This window comes from Pholcus phalangioides, unplaced genomic scaffold (assembly GCF_987345545.1).
Source record: "Pholcus phalangioides strain wild (caught in Gottingen) unplaced genomic scaffold, Ppha-v1.0 ptg000017l_1, whole genome shotgun sequence".
NCBI classification, from domain to species: domain Eukaryota; kingdom Metazoa; phylum Arthropoda; class Arachnida; order Araneae; family Pholcidae; genus Pholcus; species Pholcus phalangioides.
Window position 1 is genome coordinate 45,978,380 of NW_028301610.1, and position 26,846 is coordinate 46,005,225.

The 26,846-nt window shown below is 36.0% G+C and overlaps 1 protein-coding gene across 2 annotated transcripts in view; it reads left to right on the forward strand.

Annotated features, from left to right (window-relative positions):
- The window catches only part of LOC149073515 (TBC1 domain family member 15-like), a 196,274-nt gene that overhangs the window by 37,127 nt on the left and 132,301 nt on the right, over positions 1-26,846 (forward strand). For both annotated transcript variants that reach the window (XM_089247174.1, XM_089247173.1), the window contains exon 5: positions 6,176-6,419. In XM_089247174.1, the coding sequence (XP_089103300.1) occupies positions 6,176-6,419 (244 nt within the window). The remainder of the gene's footprint in view (positions 1-6,175; positions 6,420-26,846) is intronic.

Here is a 26,846-nt window from a genome sequence, read left to right on the forward strand (position 1 = left end):
CATGGGTGCTCGAGTAACCCCCAGTATTTTATTTTTCGGCATGCTTCTGAACACACTAGAATGTATTAAAAACCAGAATTTTTACAGGAAGCTCTAGCCGAGCACCAACTCCCATGGATCTAAAACACTTCAAACACCCCTGAATTTAATTCCCTCCACTGAAACTGAGCTTTTAGATTCTAGCACCATGCATAAATCAGTGACACGAAATGAAACATGTATCAAATATAAAATTCAAAAGGAGAACTTAATTCTCTACATAGCTTAATATTTTGTCAAAAAAACTAATATAATGGACAAATAACTATATAATATGAAATACATTGCTAGTGAAATGTATGATGCCAAATTATTGTGGACTAAACTTGTATCTGATTCATCAGCCAACCCACTCAATATATGCCACTATCTCGATAATACCTATAGAAATATTGCATTTGAAAAGCCCTCCCCCACAATATTTTCAATAATTTCACAACTTTGCATGTTGTGCTTGATATTGTTTCTAATTTGATAATCCACTAGTCAGAATAATTTCATTGAGTGAAATAATTTTAAACTAATATACAACCCCTCCAGCAAAGACAAGCAGGGGGAAAAATAATTTAGAGTCAAAAACGTGTTTTTATTTACTCACAGAAAAACATTTCTAAGGTTACTTTCTTATCTCAAATTGGCACACACACATGGCAAGCTAAAGAATGGTGTTTTATATTTCTTCCATAGAACTTCCGATGTAATATTACGTCAGAAACATTTAACGAGTTAATATTCAATAATTTTTTTTATACTTTCATTATTGCTCTCAGTTAATCAAGGTTCCTTGATTAACCTTTACTATTGTACTCTAGTAAAGTTACTTACAAAAAATAATCAGCTATGTACAGAATGATTATAATTAAAGTTCATTCCAAAATGCTATATGTAAAACAAGAACCTCTGCACAGTGTCATTTTGGCAATCTGGTGGAAAAATTACATTTTTAACTGCTATGAATAGGAGAAAACATATTTCTCATTAGCAGAATATCCCCACATTGTGGAAACATGGTTAGTTTCTTTTTTAAGCATGCACAGTTCTGTTTGAGTATGTCTAAACATGCCCGTTTGCAAACATACACCTCACGGGACTTCATCACCAATTTCATTCCAATTTCAACTTTGCTTCACCAGTGTATATCGCACATTTTCTTCTGTGCTGTTTTGGTGCAATGGTAATAATTTACATCATTTTCTGATATTTTTAATTCAAAAATTTTTCAAAATTGCTTATAATTAACCTGAGCATGTTACTTTGTAAAGTGAGTGATTTTTATCACATAAATTATTATTTTTCTAATTTCTTTAAAGGTTTTAGTATATTACTAAGCACTATTGAGCACTCTGACCATATACAAGTTATAGTTAACATGTTTGACTAATTAAAACTTTAAAAACCTGCAGACTAAAACAATTAAACTTTTTTTTGGAGGGGTTGGCAAATTACTTGTACGTCATTGTTTGCCATATGGGTAGGAAACGAGAACATTACAAGATTTGAAGTAATTTAAAATTTTATTTTGAGAGGGAGAAATTGACAATACAGATATTTCTGAGGCATCAATGGAAAATTTTAAAGTATATGTTCGAAATTTTTTTGTCTGGCAATTGAAAAATGGTGGCAAAGAGTGGCAAGATGCAAGGGACAATTTCTTAAAGATTATTCATTATAGCTTTATGAAAATATATTTTTCTTTTTTTTCTATATATGCAATATGAAAATATATTGCATGCTGACAATTTATTTGAAGCTGCTCCAGGTCCATCATAAAAAATTTTGTCATTAAAAAACCTAGAAGACCCAATAAGCCCACCAACTGCGTTCCTAGAGTGAAGTCCCAAAAAGTGAAACCTCTTCTAAACAGAAGAATTATGTGTAGCTATCGAAGTAACACTGAGAAAAGTGGGCAAAAGTGATTCGGCAAGCATAGTGAAATAACTAAATGCCTCTCCAAACAGGAATTATGATCAAGAATGTCTGAAGATAAATTTTTTAAAAGTCATCTTTGTTATCAGCAGATCAAGAGCTTGCTTTGGTGATAGATATAAATCTTTCAATGTATGAGTATGAGGCCTGTGATACACATGCTACTAAGTAGTTTGAAAGCATGCCACTTTTGAGCATATGCAACCAAGAAGACTTGTTAACATTTGCATGTGAATGCATAAACTCTTACCCCAGCAAGCAAAAGACTAATCATGAACTATATCCTGCGTGTGACAGGATTAAGGAATCAAAATCCACCTGGCGTCTAAATAACAGATATCAACAGAAATCCCACTCAGTATCTAGATGAATCCCAATCAAATCCAGATTCATCGAACAGTGATTCAGAGCAGTCTCTTTCCCATCATTTTTATTAGCGTCTTTTTACTATTTGTTTATTTGTTTGCATGTATTTTTTCGGCATGAGATGGTGGAATATTGTATGTTTATCTTCATGTAACAAAGCAATGGTTGAGTTTTAAGGAGTCAATCTACATGTATATCTGCATTTCATTAAAAAAATACTGCATTTTATAACATTTATTGCAATTTTAATGTAATTTATGGGATAAACTAAATATTACTGGGCATATATATGTATTCATGAAGTATTCACAAGAGATAGGACACAAAAAACCAATCTCTTGATCAATTTAAAACAGAGAAAATAATTTTAGCCCTTAGATGGCCAAAATAACACACTGTACACTGGTCAGAATGACATGAAAATTTGTATGAATACTTCTGAAGCAATAGAATTTTTTTTTAGCAAGGGGAAAAATCTTAAGTACCAATAGATGACGCTATACTCTGCCAGTGGTACAATCTTTTGCACGACCACATCATTTCAGCACTTCAACAGCATCATTTTGTGGAAAGCACAGCTTTTATTAAGATGCACATTGCAACACCAGCAAGGCTGCTACCGAACATAAGTTTTGTAAATACAGGATGATGCAACACCATGCCATGTTCACCTGACCTTTACAATCGCAATTTTTGACTTTCGGGGCACCTCAAGAATGTTACTGTACAGTAGTTGGATAAGCAAACTTGGCCGAATTGAAAGCACATCCACAGCATCAAAACAACACACAACAAATGATGTTGAACAAGCATTCTCGCATTTCCACTTCTTAGCAGAAGACTGGGGACAGCATATTGAACATTTCTTGCACTGTTTGTTTAATGACTTCATTTTTGTGATATTTATATGAATTCTGGAATCAGGTGATGCTAATTAAATTGTCATTTTGTCGCGACTGGCTATCACTACCATTCTGCTAGCAAATTTCTGATGTGTTAGACGAGCACAGCACCATCTATTTTATATTTTTAAATAATTTTTTTACTTTGCCATACATAAGAAATATTAATGCAGATTTTCAAGTCATTCTTGGAGGTTCATGACGGTGGTGGTGATGCAAAAGTTAAGGGGGGGGGGGGGCGTGGTGATGATTTTAGTTCATATATGAAATGTATATATGCATATGCATTAGATCAGTCGGTCCCGTCATTGAAACTGGGCCCCCCCCTTCCCGTATCACCACTAGTGAAAACATCTCTTAACTTATGATTTGGTTAATTGGTTAATGATGACATTAGGAATTTTCGAACACAATGATTCTTTAAGCTATAAAATAATTAAATTGCAAAAGTTGGTTTTCATTAAAATATAAGAAGTTTTTATAGATTAAATTGATAGAGGAATCAAGTTAAGTACATTAAACATTTATATTAATTAATTTGTAGTAATTTGATTGGTTTTTCAAAAATATTTTTAGTTTAATGCAAATGCTATAGAGTATATGTAAATATAATATAGTTTTTAATGTAAATGCTATTTAAACAAAGAAAAAAAAACCTTGTTGAAACCAAACAAATGTTTTTATTTTTTCCCCAACACTGAGAAGGTATCCGTGTCAAAACTGGGCAAAATTTGGGCAACAACCGACCATGGGCAGAGATACGGGGGGGGGGCATCAAAGGTGGAGCCGACTGATATAATGTATATATGTATATGTCAACTGACATCATCACATCGTGCCCCCCCCCAGCAATAATGGCCTTGGCCCCCCCCCCAGACTTCCAAGTTTATCTCCGCCTATGCAACCGACAACTACAAATCACCTTCAAGCAACTAGCCTGTGCAGTAGATGTCATAGTACTTTGTGCTCCAGTTTGAAAGTCATGAAGATTTGCACATGGCTGCATAGTGAAATTGAAATATTCACTCATTCATATATATATATATATATATTATATTTTTGTCAGTGCAGTATTTCTCCTGAAGCTTCAATATCTGAAGTTCATAAAACAAAGGATAAAGAATGTTCATATTCTGATAAATATCTCTGTTGCACAAAATCATATCAGGTTAACTAAATTGTGTTCACGATTTGGAACTATCAAAAGCTCCCAAAGAGAAGATAATGACATCGACACTACAACAGTGAAAAAGTCTGAAATAGAACATGCAAATGCCGTAATTTTGTACTTGTCATTGTCAACCTTTCTTTAAAAAAGGAAACTTTGTATCCTGTCAAATTTTTATCATTTTCTGCAAATAATTCTGCACACACACAGCTTGTTCCTCATAAGTTCGGACAAATATGAATTTTTCAGGTCCTTATACAGTCAAACCCTGATTCAATGCTACCATTTATTTTGCAGAATTTTGGTGCTATAATGAGTTTACATACTGTTATATTGAATCATGGTTTAACACATGTAATCCCTAGAAATGGAAGATTTGTTCACTGAAAATTTCTAGTGCTGAGCAGGGTTGGCACAAAATTGGGGTGTGTGCTATAACAGATTTCGGCTGTATATAATGTTCTTCAAGGCAGAGGCACATGCAGGGGAGGGGGACATGTCTAAGATACAAAAGGCAGCCAATTTTGGGGCCCTGGGGCACATGCCTTGTTTGCCCATGCAAGAAACAGGCACTGAACACACAACCCTCATCCATGAAAAGCACAAGCAGCTCTAGGCCTGTGCAAGTCATGTGACAGAATGTGTATTGCAGTTACTCGTGTTGTTTGTTGTATTTTATTGCTTCCTGGGGCCCTACCATCCCCCCCATGCTTATAAAAGGATATCTGAGAGAAACTGATGTCTAGCGCTTGTGATTACTATAGTTGTCCATTCTGAGAGCACATGCACATTGGAGGCAAATAGAATGTTAGAGAATTGATATATTTAATTACGAACGGCTGGCAGAAACTGTTGAGCAGTTGGTATGACGATGACGGCGACAACACAGAATCGAAGGCAACAGAAATATCTATGGTTAGAATCCCGCCTGAAACTCTTTTTTTTTTTTTTCCCCCCTCCGTCTCTTACTTTACTTCTTCAGATGATTCTTTGGGTTTTCCTCCGAATACACAGAGGGAAAATGATGCTTGTTTGAGAGGTGGAGGGAACTACTGACTGTGATATTCAGATTCAGTATTTTACACTTGCGATAGCATTGCATTTGTGAAAATTTCATTTTTTTTATTTATTTTTAAGAAAAATAATTGCAATACAATCACAAAACCTCAAATACTTTTGTTTTACTATGCAAAAAGTTAACAAAACGTGTGTGGGGTGGCTGGCTGATACGGCATTCCCCACGGTAAGTTCATTGTGACCCCATACACCTCCACGAATGTTGGGACATTTAATAATAACTTTGAGTGCAAGTGAAAAATAAATAAATAAAATCATATATTTAAACAATTGAAGATGTAAGATAAAACAGTGAAAAAAGGAGCATTATGGGCGGCATTCAAACCATGAATCTTTCAAATGCCTTAAATTCTGCGTCGTCGTACCAACTAGTCAATAATTTCTGCTAGCCATTCGTAACTAAATATATCAATTCTCGATCATCTATTTGTCTCTAATGCGCATGCACTCTCAGAATGACCACCTATAGTAATCGCAAGTGCTAGACGTTTCTCTCTGATATCCTTTTATAAGCTATAAGCATTGGGGGGGGGGGGTGTAGATCCCCAGTGGACCATTAAGGTAATGGTAAAAATAAATATCCATGACTTATGCTTCAACCCTTCTGATGTATCAAAAAGAAAAAGTTAACTCAAGTTTTTATCACAAAAAAAACGTAATTGTGCAACTCTTATTTCACTTTTTTTTGTTCTTGTAGGGTGTGTTTCCATCCAAGAAGGTGTTAAAAAAGATGATGAAATAGCCAGGGTTATAACAATGGAAATTTCAGAAATCAGATCTTTCAAAAAAGAAGAAACACCTGGTCCATATGAGTCAGAATCAGAAGTTATTGCTACATTTTACCTTAAAGATGGTTCAACACTGCAGTCTTTTCATTTTAAAAATGACACAGCCTTTTCTGAATTTGTGGAAGCCTTAAAGAAACATATAGTGATTGAAAGGTAAGCAAGTAATCATGGATTATTTTTTTAATGGAAATTTCTCTACAAAAAAAATCATGAGAGTGTTTTTGATACATTAGATAGATCAGAAAATAAGCAAATGTTTTGAATGATTGAAAATGTATTGTTTATGTTTTCATTATGAAGCAGCCCATTTCTTGTAAGTCACAAATTCAAAAAAAATTGTAGATAAATATTTCTTCTGATAATATGTGCAAACAAACCATGAAAATCTGTAAACAATATTATCTTAGTACTGTTTTTTTTTTTTTTTTGTATCAATCAATATGTACAGGGTTGTTATAATTAAACTGTTCTTACTCAGACCTATGTAGAGCCCTTTCTAGTCGACATATTTTTTTGGAAGTTGATATATACATTATATGAACCATGGGAAAAGAAAAATGCAATATATCAATCATTTGTGTCCCAAGAGTTAAGAGCATAGACAATTTTCCCCATTTCTGTGACACCAAGTAGTATAACACAAATTGTGAATTATGTAGATGCGAAGAAGTATCATTCTGTGGAGATTTCCCAGATGTTCTTGCAACAGTGTTGAAACAAAAGGCATGGTAACTGTTACCATTTAGTTAAATACTAGAACCAATAACTGGGACATTGAAATGCCTGCGAATGATATTGGCCATATATAAATACAGTAGAACCTTGTTTATCCAAACGTCAATTTTCCGAACAATTCGGTCAACTGAACACCTTTTTAACATAACTCATTTTATATAGTCAATGATGCTCAACAGTTGGTATTTTCTTGGAACTTGAATCCACTTATCTCCCAACTCGACAGCTTCCTTCTATTGTACAATAATCCACTTCCAAACCATTGTACATACTGTACTTCTGATCTATAGATGTAAGCAGGGACGGATCCGGGTACAGTTTATGTAGTTATAAATGATTGATAAGCAAACAGACACATGAATAGGAGCAGATTTGGCTGCTACCTTTTTTTTTCATCTGATGAATTCATCTTAATCCTATTGATGTGCCTTAATGAGAGGGAGGAGTGCAACTTCTTGACAACAAAAAAGTTCTAATCACGATTTTGATGGGGGTACCATTTGTTGCTGAATTTAAATTTATTCCTTTGCATTATCGAATTAGTTTCGAAATTGATTTTCCAAACTTTTCACTTTTCCAAACACCCTTCGGTCCCTATGTGTTCGGATAATCATGGCCATTCATTTTCCATTGGTCATGTGTTTCACCTGGCCTTCGACTCACAAAAATGAATGAAACCGGACCGCGGGCTTGAAAAGGTTGAGAACCACTGTTCTAGAGTGCTCTCCTCAAGGTCCTAAATGCTGATGGTGACAAGTGGCGGAACTGTTTTGTGGTAATTGTGGGTAGTTTCGTCAACCAGAATAGGCTTTGAATAAGTCGGAGTAGGGTCAGTTTAATTATAACCATCCTGTATGCCATCTTTGAAAGCAATAGCATAATAAATGGGGTTACCAGATTCTAGAGCAGGGTTTTCCAACTGTTCTGCAGAACCGGGTTCTGCAAGAGCTTTTTTAGGGTTCTGCGGAAACAAAAGTGATGGAACCCCTAAAATCTTGGAACCCTGATAGCTTCAAAATTTTTCTTGTCACTGTTTCATTTGCAGTAATTTTTTATAAGAAGAGTTCCTGGGAATTCCAGAAAAATCTCGTATTCCCGAAACTCAAGACCTACATGCGGATTATATGAGGGTCTTCTGCCAAAGATGCGGAACTTTTAAAATGCTTCTTTGCATACTGTGCGTCCCCTCCTCCACCTCTCTTCCTTCCGATGGCCAATTGATCTTCGTGATGTCGATTTCTTATCGCTTTTCTGAATAGCAAAATTAAATGGCAATCCTAAGACAGAGAAAAGGAAACATTTCACTTTCTAACTTGCCTGAGGCTATTTTTCCCATTCTACAGATTCTTCATCGCAAATGGAACCTTGTTTATACTATGTTCAAGAAGCATATGGGTGAAAATCATGCGACTGAAACTTCGCTAAAAATGATTCCCCCCCCCCCCCCCATAGACATCAAAGAAAATATCACAAAAATTCAATGGTTTTAATTGAATTTTGTTTGTTATATAATAATCATTCTTGAGATAAATTACCCACAACATAAAAATTTTTCAAAATCATACTATAAATTACTTGAATAAATAATTTGCATTACATCACCGTTGCTTAAATCTTGAGTATTCTTATATTGTGGTCCTGAAGATTTGAAAGAGAAAACTTTTTAATTTTGAACTTTTTCCAAGTAATATCTTTTTTGTTTTTCCATATCTGAGCAAAATAGATAAAATGAATCGAATCTAGCTCTTTAGAAGTTGTCTAAAAGAAAAGAACCATATTACTGGACATTAGTGTTTCTCAAGCCATGCATCACGGCTCTAAGGGGCATTGCCAATAGTCAAGGGTGTTGCAGCTAGCTGTCGACATTGCTGATTGCTTGTTTAGAGCTTTGAAGGGATAAAAAAACCTATGAGGGGTCAATTGCTAAAAACTGACCGTCCTTTCACTTCATGTCTTATGTTTTTGCTCAAGTTGGAATTTTTTTTAGCTTCTCTCAGACCACGATTTAATTTTGTGCTGAAATTTAAATAATTTAATCTTCATATTTACTATAGCTGGTATTGGTTTGGCAAACTGGATGGGAAGGGGGGGGGCAATTCACTCTTTCTCTTCCTTTGACCACTTGTTCTATATTTTGGATGAGAATGGTGTATGCAAAAATTTACAAATTCACACTCAACCCACATAGACGGAGATCGACTTGGAAGTCTGGGGGGGGGGGGGCAAGATGATGCTGTTGTCGATTCATCTATACATATATGTATTAGATCAGTCAACTTCACCTTTGATGCCCCCCCCCTGTATCTCCGCCCATGGCAACCCGGCTGACCAAGTACAGTGAGCAGTAGATTTTTTCCCTTGTTCTGTATTTTGTTATTAAACCACTTTATGATCAAGGACGTAATATGGGTCCAAATGCCAGTGGAATAAATTCAAACAAGTCTATCTGTTTTCTTTTTCCTCTCTCTCCTTACCACCACAAAACTGTTGCCACCCTATAAAAAAGTAGTTTTCATATCCGTCATTGAGGAAAAACTATTCTAAGGTTGTTATTATAGGTTGTACTATATAAACATGTACATAAGAGGGGAAAGAAAACAGGTAGGTGAGGGTGAAAAGGAGAAGTATACTTCATACCTACTATCTGTGAGTATTACAGATAAGAGAGTATAGTTATATACTGTTTTTTCTTTCTTTTCTACCTTTTTCTAATATGCAGGGGTGGAAAATCTGCCAGAAACATCTACAATTTCCAATGTCTGCTACATTGTGCTACAATTTTGACAATTTCCCCCTCGTTTGCTTTTTTTATATTCTGCTACAAAACCACCAAAATTCTTCAATTCTGCACCATCTTGTGCCAAAACAAAATTTTCGTCAAGAAACTTTAAGTTGTGTCACAATAAAAGCTGACTTTTCAATGACCTTATGGTGATGCTAGTGCTGGTGGATGTGTCTGGTTGTTATTTCGGAAACATATAGTCATGACTCCTTTCTTTTTTTAGTTATTTAATAGAAGAGAGAGAGATTTTTACGACATGTTCAGTCGACAGTTGGAGCCAGACTGAACTCCAATACAAGAACACACTAGATAATGCCTAGCTAGTGAGTGGAATAAAAAATATAATAAAAATATAAAAATTGTACACGACAAGCAGCGTCACAGTACTTCCCCACGAGTCTGAAGGACGGCATATGGCACAATGCAAAAAAAAATATGACAATATAGGTACTGCTATTTGACAATATAGTTACGGCAACTAATATAGCATTGACATGTGCAAAAAAATATTTGTTCGAAAATTGCAAAAATACGTAATACGAAAATTTTTTCAAAAGTAATGAAATATTCATATGCGCAATTAATAATAAAAGCAGCGCCACAGTACTCCCCCACAAGTCTGAAGGACAGCATATGGCACAATGCAAAAAAAAATATGACAATATAGGTACGGCTATTTGACAATATAGTTACGGCTATTTGACAATATAGTTACGGCAACTAATATAGCATTGACATGTGCAAAAAAAAAAATTTGTTCGAAAATTGCAAAAATGCGTAATACGAAAATTTTTTCAAAAGTAATGAAATATTCATATGCACAATTAATAGTTGAGCAAAAAATAAATTACAAATGATAAAAAATTAGTAAATGTACATAATTGCAAAAACGATTACTAGAATAGATAATAGACATACATACATATATATAAGAAAATTGAAAAATGAAAATTTAGTATGGTAGGTAACACTTCAGTCCAACGTTCCATGGCATGGCAGCGTATGGCACCTTTGAGCTGCCGGTGGAACCTTTCACCGATGCCATTGGAGGCCGGATGATACGCTGTCGTGCATGTTTTCTGAGTTCCAAGAAAACGAACGAATGCGCGAAACAAATCACTTTCAAATTGTCTCCCTTGATCGGTGGTAACCGATTCCGGAACTCCGAATCTGCTAATCCAGCCAGAGTAGAATGTCTCTACGACAGTTTCTGCTTTTTGGTTTTCCATCGGGAAAGCCTCTACCCACCTGGTGTATCGATCCACACAGCTAAGGCAGTAGGTGAAACCCCGAGAAGGAGGAAGAGGACCAACAATGTCTATGTTAATGTGCGAGAATATGCATTGAGGCAAAGGGTATGCACTGATGGAAGATCGAGTGTGACGATGCACTTTTGAACGTTGACACTCGATGCACGCCCTGGTCCATCGTGTGACATCCTTGCGTATTGAACTCCACACAAATCGTTGACGAATAAGGTCCACAGTTGATTTAACACCTGGATGGGCGAGGTTATGAAGGACTGTAAACACGTGATATCAGTGTTCTTCTGGTACATAGGAACGGATAATTCCAGTGGATAAGTCACAAAAAAGTTCTGTACCCTGAGGACCGAATTTGATAGGCTTTATATCGAGTACCCCACTTGGTTGCCGGAGGGCCGTTAATTCGGAGTCTGTACTCTGTGAAGTAGCAATAGCTGCGTAATCAATCGAGTCAGGTAAATTAATTTTGGACAATCTGGAAAAAGCATCCGCTACAATATTTCACTCACCCTGAATGTAACAAATGTCCGTAGAAAATTGAGATATATATTCTAAATGACGACGTTGTCTGGGAGAGCTGTTATCATTAACTTTGTGAAAAACATAAGTTAGAGGCCTATGATCACTGTAGATCGTAAATGGTCTGACTTCTAACATGTGCCTGAAATGTTTAATAGAACTATAAACAGCAAGCAACTCGCGATCATAAGTACTATAGTTCTTTTCAGTTATCGTTAACTTTCGAGAAAAAAATGAGAGTCGTTCGACGCACCATCGGAAGTTTGTTGTAAAACAGCTCCGAGAGCGAAATCCGATTTGTCGACTGTCAGCGAAAGATTAGCATCGTGTTTTGGATGAGCCAAAAGCATTGCATTGGTAATAGCATGTTTACAAGTTTCGAAAGCAGCAATAGTTTCCCCCGACCAAGCGATGAGAGATTTATCTTTTTTCTTCTTTCCTTTGCACAAATCATGTAAGGGAGCCTGGTCAGATGCTGCGTTTTTTAAGAAACGGTGGTAAAAGTTGAGAATTGCTAGAAATCTTCGAAGTTCATCAACCGTTTGTGGTTGTGGATAATTACAAAGAATGTCAACTTTTTCTGGCAAAGGAGAAATGCCGTTGCTGTTAACCAAAAACCTTAAGAACTCTATCTCAGATTTCCCAAATATACATTTATCAGGATTAAGAATTATACCAAAACTTTAGTTTTAAACGTTCAAAAACTAATTCTAGATCTCTAAGATGTTCTTCTTCTGTTGTTGATGCAACTAGTATGTCATCTAAATATGCATAACAGTTCAAGTCTCTTAAGACAATATCTATGAACCGTTGAAATGATTGTTCCGCATTAGACAATCCAAAACACATATATAAGTACTCATAAAGTCTGAATGGGGTAATAATGGCAATTTTTTCAACAGACTCAGGATCTAAAGGTATCTGATGATAAGCCTTAACCAAGTCCAATTTAGAAAAAATGCTTCTTCCCTGCAGACCGTAACTGAAATCATGAACATGTGGTATAGGATATCTGTCTGGACACGTTATAGAATTAAGTTTTCTGTAATCCCCACATAAACTGTATTCTCCATTACGTTTAGGAACAATGTGTATCGGGCTTGCCCATGGACTTTTTGAAGGTCTCAGTATGCCCTGATCCATTAGCGATTGAATTTCACGCTTTGCAATAGCAAGTTTTTCTGGAGAAAGTCTGCAAGCTTTGGTAAAGACAGGAGAACCTTTAGTAGTAATGCAATGTGTAACGCAGTGTTTTTTAGAAGTAGCCCCAAGCATAGAAGGATTCGTTAGATTAGGAAATTTAGATAAAATTTTCAAGTAGGGCGAATCTCCACAAATGGTCTTTAAGCCTAATGTAGTGCAACTGGCATTGCTACATTTGATTGAAAGTGAAGTCAAACTGTCAATCGAACGAGATTTTTTTACGTCAACTAATAGACCATAATGTTCTAAGAAATCAGCACCTAATATCGGGCGATTAACATCAGCTATAATGAAGGACCATCTAAACAGTCTGCGTAACCCTAAATCCACTGATAAAGATTTGCAACCATACGTAGAAATTTTAGTATCATTAGCTGCGTATAGCGAAAAGTTTGTATCTGCTGCTTTATGTACCTGTGTATCTCGTGAGAAAACCGAAATGCTAGCGCCAGTGTCCACTAAAAAACCAGTACCGGATTTTCGATCATGAACAAAAAGGCGAACTAAACGCCGGCCATCACCTGCTGTCGCCAAAACAGATGGGCCAGTTAATTTTCCGACCAATCACAGGGTTTAATGCATTTTGATGCTTTTCTACCGAATTTGAAATGGTACCAACAATAAGGTTTACGTTTGGATGTACCATCACCACTAGACCTCTCTCTAGACCGAAAATTTGAACGAACTCTTCCCTTTTTGTTAAAATTTTTCTCTCTATAGCGGGATAAGTGGTCAACAGCAATGGTCAAAGTCGAAATTTGACTTTGAAGTGATTGCAAGCTGATTGTTTTGTTACGGCTGACCTCAGAAATTGTCGGCCCAGTGACTTCTGTAATTTTATCTGCCATTTCTGCTAAATCCGGCAATGTATCCTTACTAACAGAAAGTATCTGCTGTGTATGGATAGGCAAACATTGTAACCAAAGGGTTTTAAGCACTTCATCTGAAATTTTCTTGCCAGCTAACGTATGCATCTCATGCAACAACTGAGAAGGTCGCCTATCCCCAAGAGTCAGCTCTTGGAGTAGAACTCGTAAGCGGGAAGTTTCCGACAGTGAAAACTGTTGACAAATGCGTGTTTTCAACTGGTTGTAAGAATCATCCGTAACAGGAGCTCTGATCAAATCGCTAACATATGGCAACACTTCGACATCGAGAGCTGTCACAACACAGTGAAATTGCGTTTTAGGATCAGTAATTCCGGCTATTTTAAAGTTTGATTCAATCTGAAGGAACCAAAGATAGACATCGGATTTCCAAATCGAAGGCGCGCGAAAAGAAACACGCGAAAGTTCTAATTCAGAAGACATACCTGTTTCTTCGGTAGCGTTCGGCATATCCAAAAAAAAGTTCAGCACAATCCAGGAAGAGAATTGAGGAGATGCCCCCTCAATCAGTCAGCAAACGCACCACACACAGGGGAAAAAAGAAGGCAGCAAGTCACATATTACGAAGCGAGAAAGATTACTTGTTTTCGTCTGCTTTCAAGTTCGTGGCTGTCAAACATCTGCTTTACGCGGGTCACCAGTACTATGGTGATGCTAGTGCTGGTGGATGTGTCTGGTTGTTATTTTGGAAACATACAGTCATGACTCCTTTCTTTTTTTAGTTATTTAATAGAAGAGAGAGAGATTTTTACGACATGTTCGGTCGACAGTTGGAGCCAGACTGAACTCCAATACAAGAACACACTAGATAATGCCTAGCTAGTGAGTAGCATAAAAAATATAATAAAAATATAAAAATTGTACAAGACAAGCAGCGCCACAACCTCATTTATCCTCCCCTCAATTTTATTTCTTGGGGCCACAAATGAAATTAGCTTGAGGGCTCCTCTCCCCAGGATTCTGTGCCTGGGCTTCTGACAATGTATAAAATGGTGTCAAACTACACGAATTGCCATTCATCCACAGAACAAAAAACAAAAGAAAAAACTCTTCAATCGCTGTTTCTAGCTATTTTTTTCCAAAAAAAGTCAACTCCTTTGATTTATTTTCACAAAAAATTTCATCCGAGTACATCTGTTTTCACTCCTTATTTTTTAACGGATTTGTGATTGTGCCATGTATTTTATTTTCCAGCATCTTTAACAGGTTTTCAGTCACTCGTTTTGCTTCTATTGTCGTTTTGCTATCTAAGTTTTCTATTATTTATTTTCTACTATTCTTTCTCTTGATATGTCATTTCCTTTTACGCCATTCACCAGCATGTTTAGTGTTCAATGGAAAATGGTTTCCAGCTGCGCATCAATTAAGATTACTTTGTCAAGACCATGGTCGTGGTTGGTTTGAAAGGTATTTGATGTAAGATTCCAGCAAAGCTTATTTATGCAGACAAGCATAGGTGGAGATAGACTTTCAAGTCTGGGGGGCATGGTCATTATTGCTGGAGGTGGGGGGGGGGGACAAGGTGATGATGTCAATTCATATATACATTAGATCAGCTGACTCCACATTTGATGCTGGGGGGGGGGCACTGCACCCCCCCCCATATCTCTGCCTACACAGACAAGCAGAAGTCAACAAGAATTCACAAAACTTTTCTTTGGGTATGTGGTAGATACACTGATAATGAAAATAATACGGTAACAAGGTAGCATCCCTCACATCTACAGTGACCACTTTTGTCACATCATATTCTGCATACCAAGGCTAATTGTATTGGGATCTACAGTTTATAGCCAATTCCAAAACAGACACAGTTCCAGAGGACAGTGATCGCCCCTTCCAAGATCTGAATACTATGACAAACATTGGTCTGTATCATAAAATACAAGATCTAACAAACCTATGAAATAAATCACTCTGGATCTGTCCTTTTTTTTCTACGGTCATCCCACGCAGGCTACAGTGCTCTGAGATAGAGCAGTTGTACCAACAGCTAGGGGCTTCCACATCTGGGAATGTGGTTTGCCTAGGTAATAATTTTCTATGGACACTTGAATCATAATTTTTCATGGGTCCCTTTATCAAAAAAATTTATAATAGCCCCCCTGTGCAATCATGTGAAGGCTTGAGACAGAATTCTCACCTGTGAAAGACATCATTTTGGTGCCTGTCTGGCATATAAGCCACATGAGTAAAATTATCTGGAGGAAACTCGCAGATTTTTGTAGTAATATGGTGAGAGATAACATGGGCAGTTTAGTCATTAAAGCTCTTATATCCTGGGCTTTATATTCACTTACTTCATAAACTTACACATATTTGTTATATACTATTTGAGTTTTATTCCAGCTAGATTAGGGGTCTTCAACCCGTGGCCCACCGTCCGTATTTTGGTGGCTCGCCAAAACATTTTGACGCAATATTATTCAAAAATAGGGTAAAACAAAGATAGGGTAAAACAAAGTCACCCGGCTTCATATAGACTGATAACAAGGACAGGCTGATCAGTGTACAGTATTTTCTTAATAAGGGCTTTAAGGTAAAAGAAACCACACACCATACACTTCTTCACCATAAATAACTTTGAGTACATCCCATTCTCCTTGAGTGGGAGAAAGCAGAAATGAATGGTATTTCCTTGGTATCGTTTTTCCCTGGTGCATGGTTGGGAAAGGAACATGTGGATGTATGCATCTTGATTGATTGGAAGAACGATTTCTACAATATTGGTACAGTTAGTTTACTTGTGTTTTTAGACTTTGAAGCCTTTGATCAAAAGCCTTTAGTATTTAATGAGTGCATGGTGGCGAACCGTGATAGTAAAAAAAAGGAAAGTTGAATAAAAAGTGATATTAATTCAAGAAAAGTGGTCATCCCTTTATTTTTTCGTTGAACACAAGGCTAAAGCAGTTTGTCTCATTTGCAATGAGAGCGTAGCTATGATGAAAGAATACAATATTAAGAGACATTACGATACCAAGCACAGCACGAAATATTCTGGATTGGAGGGACATTTTCAAAGTGAAAAAGTCAATGAACTGAAATCGATGCTGAACTGTCAACAGTCATTATTCTTCAGAAGAAATGAAGTCTGAGAATTGTGTTCGTGTTTGTTATATAATAGCAGAAAAAATTATGTGAAACATGGGAATCCCTTCGTTGATGGAGAATTCGTTAAAGAATGCCTTCAGTTTGAGTTGATGTGCTTTGCCCATCACAGGCTCAAGCTGTTTCGAACATTTTATTGTCTGTTGTGACAGTAGCAAGACACGTGGAGGATCTGTCAGCAGATGTCTTCAAGACCTTCAGATCCGAATGTGAGAAATTTTTGTTTATTTAGTAGCTATGGATGAATTGACGAATGCAACACAAACAGCCATTTTCGTTTGTGGTATTCACAAAAACTTCAAAATTGTTGAGGAGTTAGCTAGTGTCATTGCATTTACGGATACAGCACGAAGGTCGACTTATATTCAAGTTTGGCAGAAACATCGTCCAAATGTGAGTTAGACTTAGGCAACATATCTGCCATAACTACAGATGGTGCTCCCTCTATGACCAGTCAGAAGATGGGTAATCACATTGATAAAGTCAGATGCTGAAAAATGTGGAAATACGAAGATGATGGCTTGCCACTGAATGAAGAATATGAAATCAAAAATTAGAACATGTCTGACTGAGCGGCATTTGGAGGATACTTTACGAATAGCAACAACACAAATTTTAACTAACATGAAGGTTTAGTCAAGCAAAAACAATGTCAAGTTTCACATTAATTTAGAAATTACATCCACTCGCATTTGTAATGTAAGTAACCAAAGAATTTTTGATTTGGTACGTAATTAATTCAACATATACATGGACAAACAAAAATAAACCATTTTCATTCAATATAAAAAATACCTAAAATAATTGGTCTTACTCCAATTCAGCATAATTTTTTAAAACGAAAATGCTACATTACGGAATCATAAAATATGTAGTACGTGCCACATTTTAATGTGTCGTATCTGAGCATATGTAGGATCAACCTTTGGTAGGAGGTGGGACACACTAAGATTGATGATTGGAGGCACAAGGAATCTCAGTAGGTAATAGAAACGTATTAATATAGCAAACTAAAAGACATTTTTTACACTATAATTTCAAATTATTTTTAAAGCATTTAAAATTAATATTTGTTAAAATTAATTACATGTTTACATTTTTTAAAATATTTTGAACCATTTACATATTTAGTTTATTATTGTCTTTGGGGGTGTCCCTCTTACGCTGTTAATGAGTGACCCGCGTAACGCAATGAATGTTTTATGTTGCCCTCGAGCGTAAAACGTTGAAAACCCCTAAGCTAGATGAAATGAATCGTAAATTACAATGGTTTCTGCAAATTATTCCATCCAACACAGTTATAGTTTGAAATTTGCAGAAAAAAAATTTCATTTTCATTCTCATTTTTGATTTGGAAGAGAGATGGCAATGCTTGAACACATAACAAGTGCAACACTTACGTGAATTATCTTTTCGTCCCTTTGAAACCAATCACGACCATGGTCTAGACAAAGTAATTTTAATTAATGCTCATATGGAACCCATTTTCCATGAACACTAAACATGCTGGTGAATGATGTAAAAGGAAATGGCATATCAAGAGAATGAATAGTAGAAAATAAATAATAGACAACATGGAAGTAAAACGAGAGAATGAAAATCTGTTAAAGATGCTGGAAAATAAAATACTTGGAGCAATCATAAATCAGTTAAAAATAGGGAGTGAAAACAGATGTACTTGGATTGAATCATTCTATTAAATTTCTATAGTTTAATCATTATTCTGTAGTTTTTATTTCTGTAGTTTAGTTTAAATCAAAAATAATTTAATTCTGTAGTTTCTAATCACTATTAAATTTCTGAGAATTTCAAATAAATATTCTAAGAATAATCCAGGAAAAGAAATTGTCTCAAAGTATGTTGAATCAAACTGAGATGATGATCAAGAACGAACTCAAAAAGAAACACTTATCATTTTAAATATGAAATGGGTAAATTCTGGTAAAAGAAGCAAGATCAAACATTCAAAAATGCTTGAAACTGAAGAGAACAAAAATACTACCCAGACTTGCATCAGCAGCAAAAACAAGAAAAATAATTACCTTTCCAATGAGTGTTTCAAGCCTCTCCTTTAGTGATTTTTTTAAAAATTAGTGATTACCAAGTCTGCAAGCTAAATCTAAAAACACATTTCAAAACACATTTTCAAATTATTTTTGAAATCTAAAATACCATATGTTAGCCTTTCATTTGTTGATATTGTAGAGAATATAAAAATATATATAAATATCAAGAAGTCTCAATTTTTTTTATGGTTTGAAAATTAAAAAAATATATATTTCTTCTAGAGGAAATCTCTATGTATTTTGTACCTTGGGGGGAACACCCTCTTCTTCTGAGCTGAGATAACACTGTTTTTTGAAGTAAAACGTAATCCTTTCTATGTGCTACCACATATATGTATATAAAAACTGTGTATTTTATTTACTGCCAAAAATTTAAACTGCTACAAAAATCAATTTTCCACCCCTGAACACGCCATTACATCATAACAAGGTTATTAAAAACTTGTATCATATTTATCGGTGAGCAAGCAGAGATCATCCGAATTTCTCACCAATCACCTGTGCGCAAAGCAGTTAATATTATTTATTTATCACACTTAAGACTATTTCATCAAACATTTTTCTACTATTTTCTTGTTCTTTTGACAGCTTCTTGTATTTCATGAATTATAATGTGAATATATTTAAACGAGAAATTAGTGATACTGTGCATTAGTGTTGTCATGATTAAAAAACCATGGGTATTTTTGGAATACTACTTACATATCAATGGAATATAGTAGCCATTCGCGAATTGTGCCATAAGATGCTCAGAGATGTTGTGTGTTCGATACCCTTTTTTGTCCTTGCTAGTCTTTTCGGATACAAGAGAACTATTACAGCGCCATGATGATCAAACAGCACATTGCTATTGAGCAAAGTTTGCACACCAAACGTTTGACGTACGAACCTCTCGGGGTGAGAAACATAGAAAAGCCGTTCGGAATCAGCTGTGAACTATATAAGTACAGGTGTAATTAGTCCTATTGTGTAGAAAATGAAGCTGGTGGGGAAAAATGATTAAATGAGCATGTTTTTTGTTATTCTGAAGCTATGTATGAAGCTAAGATGACCAAATTAAAAGTGTACATAGGCACCACACACACACAAAGATTGATATCGACCAGATTAATCGAGCACAAACAAAATTGTAGACTGGGCCAGGTTGACAAGTCAGCCGTAGCAGAGCATGCCCTGACCAAGGATCACCAAATTCTCTTCGCGAACACCCAGGTGATATCCAGCGACGTGAGATATTTTCCACGTATTTTTAGAGAAGCAATCAAAATTCAAAAACACAAGAACTGCTTCAACAGAAAGGAAGAGAGGATGAAGATCAACAGTGCTTGGTTTCCCATTTTAAAAATGATGAGGTTAAAATCCAAGCATTACCCAGAGCCCGTAAGAACAATTTCGGCCAATGGGGAAAACAGGCTGGCTCAACAGACCAATCCCGACAAGGCAGTGCGACTCAAGCAGGGAGAAGGCATAAGTAGTAGTCTTTTGCCCATGTTACACAATTCTTGAAAATGTTCACCACTCACGCAAACGAAACGTCGGAAGTCAAAAACCCGAAAACTTTTAAATTTAATTCTAATTTACACGATGGCCACGAAAGCTTTTTTTGTTTCAGACTACCTTTTGTTATAACATAGGCTAAACATTGATATTTGTAAAATTCATTACTATACCAAAATTTGGCCAGTAGAAAGTGTAAAGTAGTGAAGCAATCAGATTCACAAAAAATTTGTCTGTGATTCCAAAGATTTCTACATTGTCATAGATGGAGCATTATCATGATCAAAGATGCCCAAGAAGAAGGATAAAGTTATAGTCTTTTCACTCCTAATATAATGGTGTGAGATATGCAATATTAGCAAGGATGATACTAATGAAACTCTACGTACAAAAACATCCAAAGCATAAGACAGTTCTGTGAATGGTTAGGCAGAGATACTTACTGATGGCTAACTCAAGCATATTACTCTTACTTTCTGAAACAAGAGTTGACAGGAACTGCTCCAGGACTGTCCCTTTTCAGTTGATTTGTCACCCTTCCAAAAATTTTTAAACCATTGAAAAGTTGTTGTACAGGGCAGTGCATCACTTTATTGCTTATTTCATGTTTCTCTTGCTGTTTCGCTCAGAGATGTTTTTAGCGCAGCAGTTCTCACTCTTTTTCACTTGCAGAGCCCTTTTTAGACTATAATTAAACAGCCATAGAACCCTTAAAACTCTGCGGAGCACAGGTTGAGAACCCCTACTTTAGAGCATTGTGAGTCCCTTGGCAAAATGATGTTTGTAGACACACCCTACATGGATGGAAATACCACCTATAAATTTACATATTCTAAAAAATCAATACTGAATCTCATTATCATGGAGGCACTTGGGCTATGTCCAGGTAGGCCCATGTATTAAGACATTCCTTGTTATACTTTCGTGACATTCGTGACAAAAAAGTTTGATTGATTTGAAATCATACTAGTTGTTACAAATAACTTCTATTTCAGTTCAAGAAAAAATGGGAGCAGCCTTTATTATATATTTTTATATTGGGTATACCTTTATTATTCGTTTTTGCTTAAGAATGACTATGGTGCTTCTATTTATTGGGTGAAATAGTCAAAGATAACTAATCTAGATAGCTCATTAGATATTAATTGTAAATCTTTATCGTAAAAATATGATTTATTTTAAGATAACTTTTTCACTCTCTATCCTCCTGCCTTATTGAATAGATCATAATACTGTGATGAAAAATATTTTATTTTTCAGAGCTTTTAGCTAACATTAATTACAATCATGAATACTGGTCTCAAAAATCACAATTTATTTATTTATACATTATTGTTGGCCCTTGGGCCTATACAAGAGGATGCGATTGAAAATGACAAAGATATTGTTTGATATTGGACAAGAAACTAGTGATAGTGAGAGATTCAACAATAGAGCATGGGAGTTTGTTCCATTCACCAATGGTATGAGGGAAGAAGCTGTATTTAAAGCAGTCAGTGGAAGCAAAAATAGGTTTTAATTTAAGGGAATGATCGAGTCTTTTCTAGACATGTAGAAGACATTGTCTTTTCTAGACATTGGCTAAGATACTAGAAGTATCTATGTTGAAATGACCGTAGAAAATTTTGTATAACAATGTTAATCGAGAAATGAGATGAAGAGTAGAGAGAGGGAGGAGATGAAGTTCGTTTTTAAGTTCGAACACGGAAACGAAAGATGACCAGCAGTCGTGAACAAATCGGGCAGATTTATTTTAGATTGATTCAAGTGTGTCTGTATTACTGGAGGTGTAGGGGTCCCAAATTTCAGGGGCATGAGAAAGGACGGGGGAGATATAAGTTTGGTAACAAAGAAGTCTGATGTCCCGAGTGGAGTGGTTAAGATTGCGGCAGAGGAAGAAAACTTTGTTAAGACTCCTCTGGTAAACGTAGTCAACGAGTTTGTTCCAACGTAGTCAACGAGTTTGTTCCAGCGTAGGTCGGCTGAAATTATGACATCGAGGTATTTGATATGAGAAACTTGGGATAACGTTAAATTATTGATGAAGTAGGAGTATGCAAGAGGAAGTAATTTACGTGTAACTTTCATGTGAACCGTTTTTGAGATATTGATTGGCATTTGCCATAAGGAACTCCAGTCAGCGATGGAAGCCAAGTTATGTTGGAGAAGTTCTTGATCAGATTGATGGTGAATGATACGGTAAATTAGTCATCAGCAAATAATCTAGTGGTGCAGTTGAGGGATTGTGGAAGGTCATTGATGTAAATTAGGAAAAGTAACAGGGAGAGGACCGATCCTTGAGGGGTCCCAGACTTTATGGGGATGGATGGGGAGTTATGATTATTAAAATGAACAAATTGTTTACAATGTTTTAGGAAAGCCTCCCCCCATTTAAGTAATTGTACGTTAAGGCCAAGGCATGAGAGTTTGAGGAGAAGTTTATCATGGGGAACTTTATCAAAGGCTTTAGAGAAATCTAGGAAAATGATATCAGTTTGTAGGTTTTTATCAATGGCTCCCGAGAGGTTGTGGATGAAGAGGGCCAGTTGGGAGGTAGTAGAGAGAGATTGTCTAAAGCCGTGTTGGTTGGGGAAAAAAAGCTGGTGGAGTCCAAGTGGATATGGATTTCTTTAGATAGAATATGTTCGAAGATTTTACAGCAGGAGGAGGTGATTGCTATTGGCCTGAAGTTAAGGGGATTGGAAAGTGGACCTGATTTGTGGATAGAAATAATTTTATTGATTTTCCAGTCGTTCGGGAGGATAGCAGTATTTAGTGAAACATTGAACAGGATTAAAAGATAGTCGGCGACTTCATCAGCACAGAATTTAAGAATAGAATTTGGGATGTCGTTGGGGCCAACAGAATAGGGTTTCAGTTTTTTCAATAGTTTTAGGATATCTTGTTTGGAGAAGGATATTGGGGGTGAGTTGTGAATAGAATAAAAAAAAGAGTATTGGGGAGGAGAGGGATCTATTGAGAAAACCGAGCAGAATGCTAAATTGAATTCGGCAGCCATCTCTGAAGGAGAAGATGTATATTTATTTGAACTTCTGAGGGAAGTGGGACCAACAGATTTAGGTGTCTACGGTAACTCCAGAATTTTGTTGGATTAGTTTTTAAGTAATGGGGTAGAGAATGAGAGAGGTATCAGGACTTTTGGGCGGAAATGAGATTTCTGAGGTCTCGGGTAGAGGCTGAAATTACGGATTTGAATGAATTGGATTTGTTGGTTTTACATTTGAAAGCGATACAACAGATTTTCCTCTTTAGATGAATAATGTCTCTGGTGATCCACGGATTAAAGAAATACTTGAAGAAACTTTTTTAATTGGGAAGCTAAGCATTTGTCTATAATACATTTAAAAGAGGTCCAGAGGGTGTGAATATTGTTAGAAGAGGATGTTAGCCAAGAATATTTTGCATAAGTGGATAATTTGTCTTGTTGAAATTACGTTTAGGGGTGAGTTTGTAGGATGGGATAGAGTGGAGGAGGGAAAAGTTAATGACTGGGATTTTTTATAGTCGGAGCAACCCTCAAAGATAGAAGTAGAAAGGATTGAAATTCGATTGGAGGTAGCAATGAGATCTAAAGTAGAGCTGGAGTAAAGGGTGGTTCTTGTGGGTTCTAAAATTCCAAAATGGATTGGACCAAGTTAAATTTAAGGAAGATATCTAAAACTTTGTTATTAATTCTGTGACTGCCGGACATGGATTCCATATTTTTCCAGTCAATGCCAGGAAGATTCCAGTCTCCGGAGATAATAATAGAATGTGTATTGGAAAATTTTTCAAGAATAATTTCCAGTTCAAAAAGATGGAAGTCAGGAGAGGGAGGAAAATAGACAGAAAAGATGGCAAGTGGGGGAGTCTTGAATGTTACAGAGAATGGATGAATTATCCGAAGGAGTCGAAGATTCAGATGAAAGATTTGATCTATTTTGAGAGCGTGTTGGGGAGTGGCTGACCCTAGGACCAGGGTTGGATTCGATATCTCCCGCCAGCAATAGCAAGTGAGCCAAGTGGGTAAAAAGGACAAGAGGCTAAAAAGGAAGAGGTGCTGAATGGAACAAATTTAAATGTCGGTTACTAGTACCGGAGCGAAAAGGGTCTTTCTTTAAAACACACATATATATTAAATAAGAAATTGATGGTGGAGCAATAAATAGTAACACACTGTACATAAAAATTTCAAACGTCGGATGCAGGATCAACACAAAGAATATTAAATTAATATAAATTAAATAGCAGTTTAGTATGAAAATGTGAAGGGAACTAACCTGTAGAAATAGGCTGGAATATGGCATTGTTTTTAACAAAATGTCGATCCCACATAGTGAAAGTCCATGGATGGCGACAGTTAAATACAAGCGGTGAAACACCAACTTTGATAATGAAATTCAGGTGGCACCAGCAGATGAGAGATGAGACCACTTTTGGAGAGGGGTGGTTTGGTGGCTACGTTCCGAGTCGAATGGTGACGTCATACGAGGCTTGTATCGGGAGGAGATGGCGGAGAAAAACCCAGAGATGAAATGATGGTAATATCTAATATAATTTTTCTTAATCTTCAAACAATATCTACTCTTTTTTTATAAATGGAATGAAGTATAAAAATAATCAATTTTGGACTGATTTCACGACGAGTATTTTTTCCTCCCAGAAGTGAACAGTAGAGTAGCTTCGATGGTTTTTGCAGGTTTATCACCAGGAAAATCTGTAGAAATAGGTTTGAATATAACATTGTTTTTAACAAAATGTCGATCCCGCATCGTGAATTCAGTTGAAAAACTTTAAAATTGATGACTTATTTATACATATTATTACAGTTGAACTTATCCATGTTAATTGATACCCAGTTTAATTGCCAGGTTACAGAAAATATAAATTATCTAGGAAGATTGAAATCAGTCCAAAATTGATTAATTTTATACCGTATTCCATTTATAAAAAAAGAGAGTAGATACTGTTTGAAGATTAAGAAAAATTAAATTAGATATTACCATCATTTCATCATTCTTGTTGCACCTTGGCCATTTTCTGCACGCGAGGGCTAATTAGACCTGAAATTTATTGCTGATTCCAAACCGAAGCTTTTTTTTATACTCGCAGAGGTTGATAAGCTCTTGGTGTGGGACTCTCTGGGGTAGCAATCTTTTTCTGTGGTAATCTTGCCGTTTCTGTTGTACCCGTGTCAGAAGAGTTTCTGACAAGGACAAACTGGGTATCAAACTCGTGACACCTAAGCATCCTTTGGTACTTTAGGTGAGTATCTTATTGACCTGGTCTACCATGGCCCAATTATAAATTAATAATTTAGAGATTCTGTTTTATGGAGCAAATAAGAATATAAATCATGAAGTACAAATTATTCAGATTGGGTGAAAAGTCCATGACACATTTTAGAAATCAATAAAAAAATCAACCAATTGATATGAAAAAAAAAATGCAGTTTGTACCAAAATGCTTATCGTGACTTAGAATTTGTTTGATAAATTAAAAAAAATAGTGGAATATTTCAACTCACAGATGGCACTGTATCATAAAAAACCACAATATATATATATATATATATATATTGTGGTTTTTTTATTAGGGTATCCATAATTAAAAGACTATTTTAAAGTAGCCTACAGGCAAAACCAATCATCAGAAAAGTGTAAAATTTTGTGGAGGACTTCATGAAGTGATGGGAATTTGTATCAGGGGAAAAAATAGTTGCACATGTCACCACCAGAAAGCATTTCACTTTAAATACCTGTAGTGAACAGGTAAATTTATGTGATGTCATGCAGCAGCTGTTATAAAACCTAAAAACATTTTGCAGAGATCTTGTTTCTTAATGTGTTTACTGCTCACAATGACGATAAGTTTATGAGATCATGCTTTCTTGGTCCAATTGTTGTTTTAATAAAACAGCAATTCTGCAGTAACTGCTCTACTGAAATATTGGACTTGGAGGAGGAAAAGGTCCATTGAATGTTAAAACCTTCAGAGTATGATAAAGAAATTTGAAACCACAAGATCGTTGGCTGTTCGTCTTGGGAGAGGAAGAAAACCTGTTTCTACAGATGCAGTACAGGAGGTTTCAGGTAGAAGAGGACAAAACTTCAAATTCTCGTGATAGCACTAGTGTGAGGCATGTTGCACAGCCGTTGGATAGGCCATATTCAACTGTCCATAAGATCATGCGGAAAATATCCTTCGATATCATCCGTACAAACTTTCACTTGTGCAGAGGTTGCCTCTCCATGATTATGATGCTCTACTCCGGTTCTCACTGCAGTTTCTAGTTTGCATTGAGGTCGATTCAGAATGGTCTTAGAATATCCTCTAGACATACGAAGTGAATTTTCACTTGGATGGTGCAGTCAGTACCCACAACTGTTGAATTTGGGAACCAGAAAATCTGCATGCTATCTTAGAGGTTCCGTAGCATTCACAAAAAGTGGCGGTATGGTGTGGATTTACTGCATCATTTATTCTCGTCCCTACTTCTGCGAGGAGTTACATTCTAC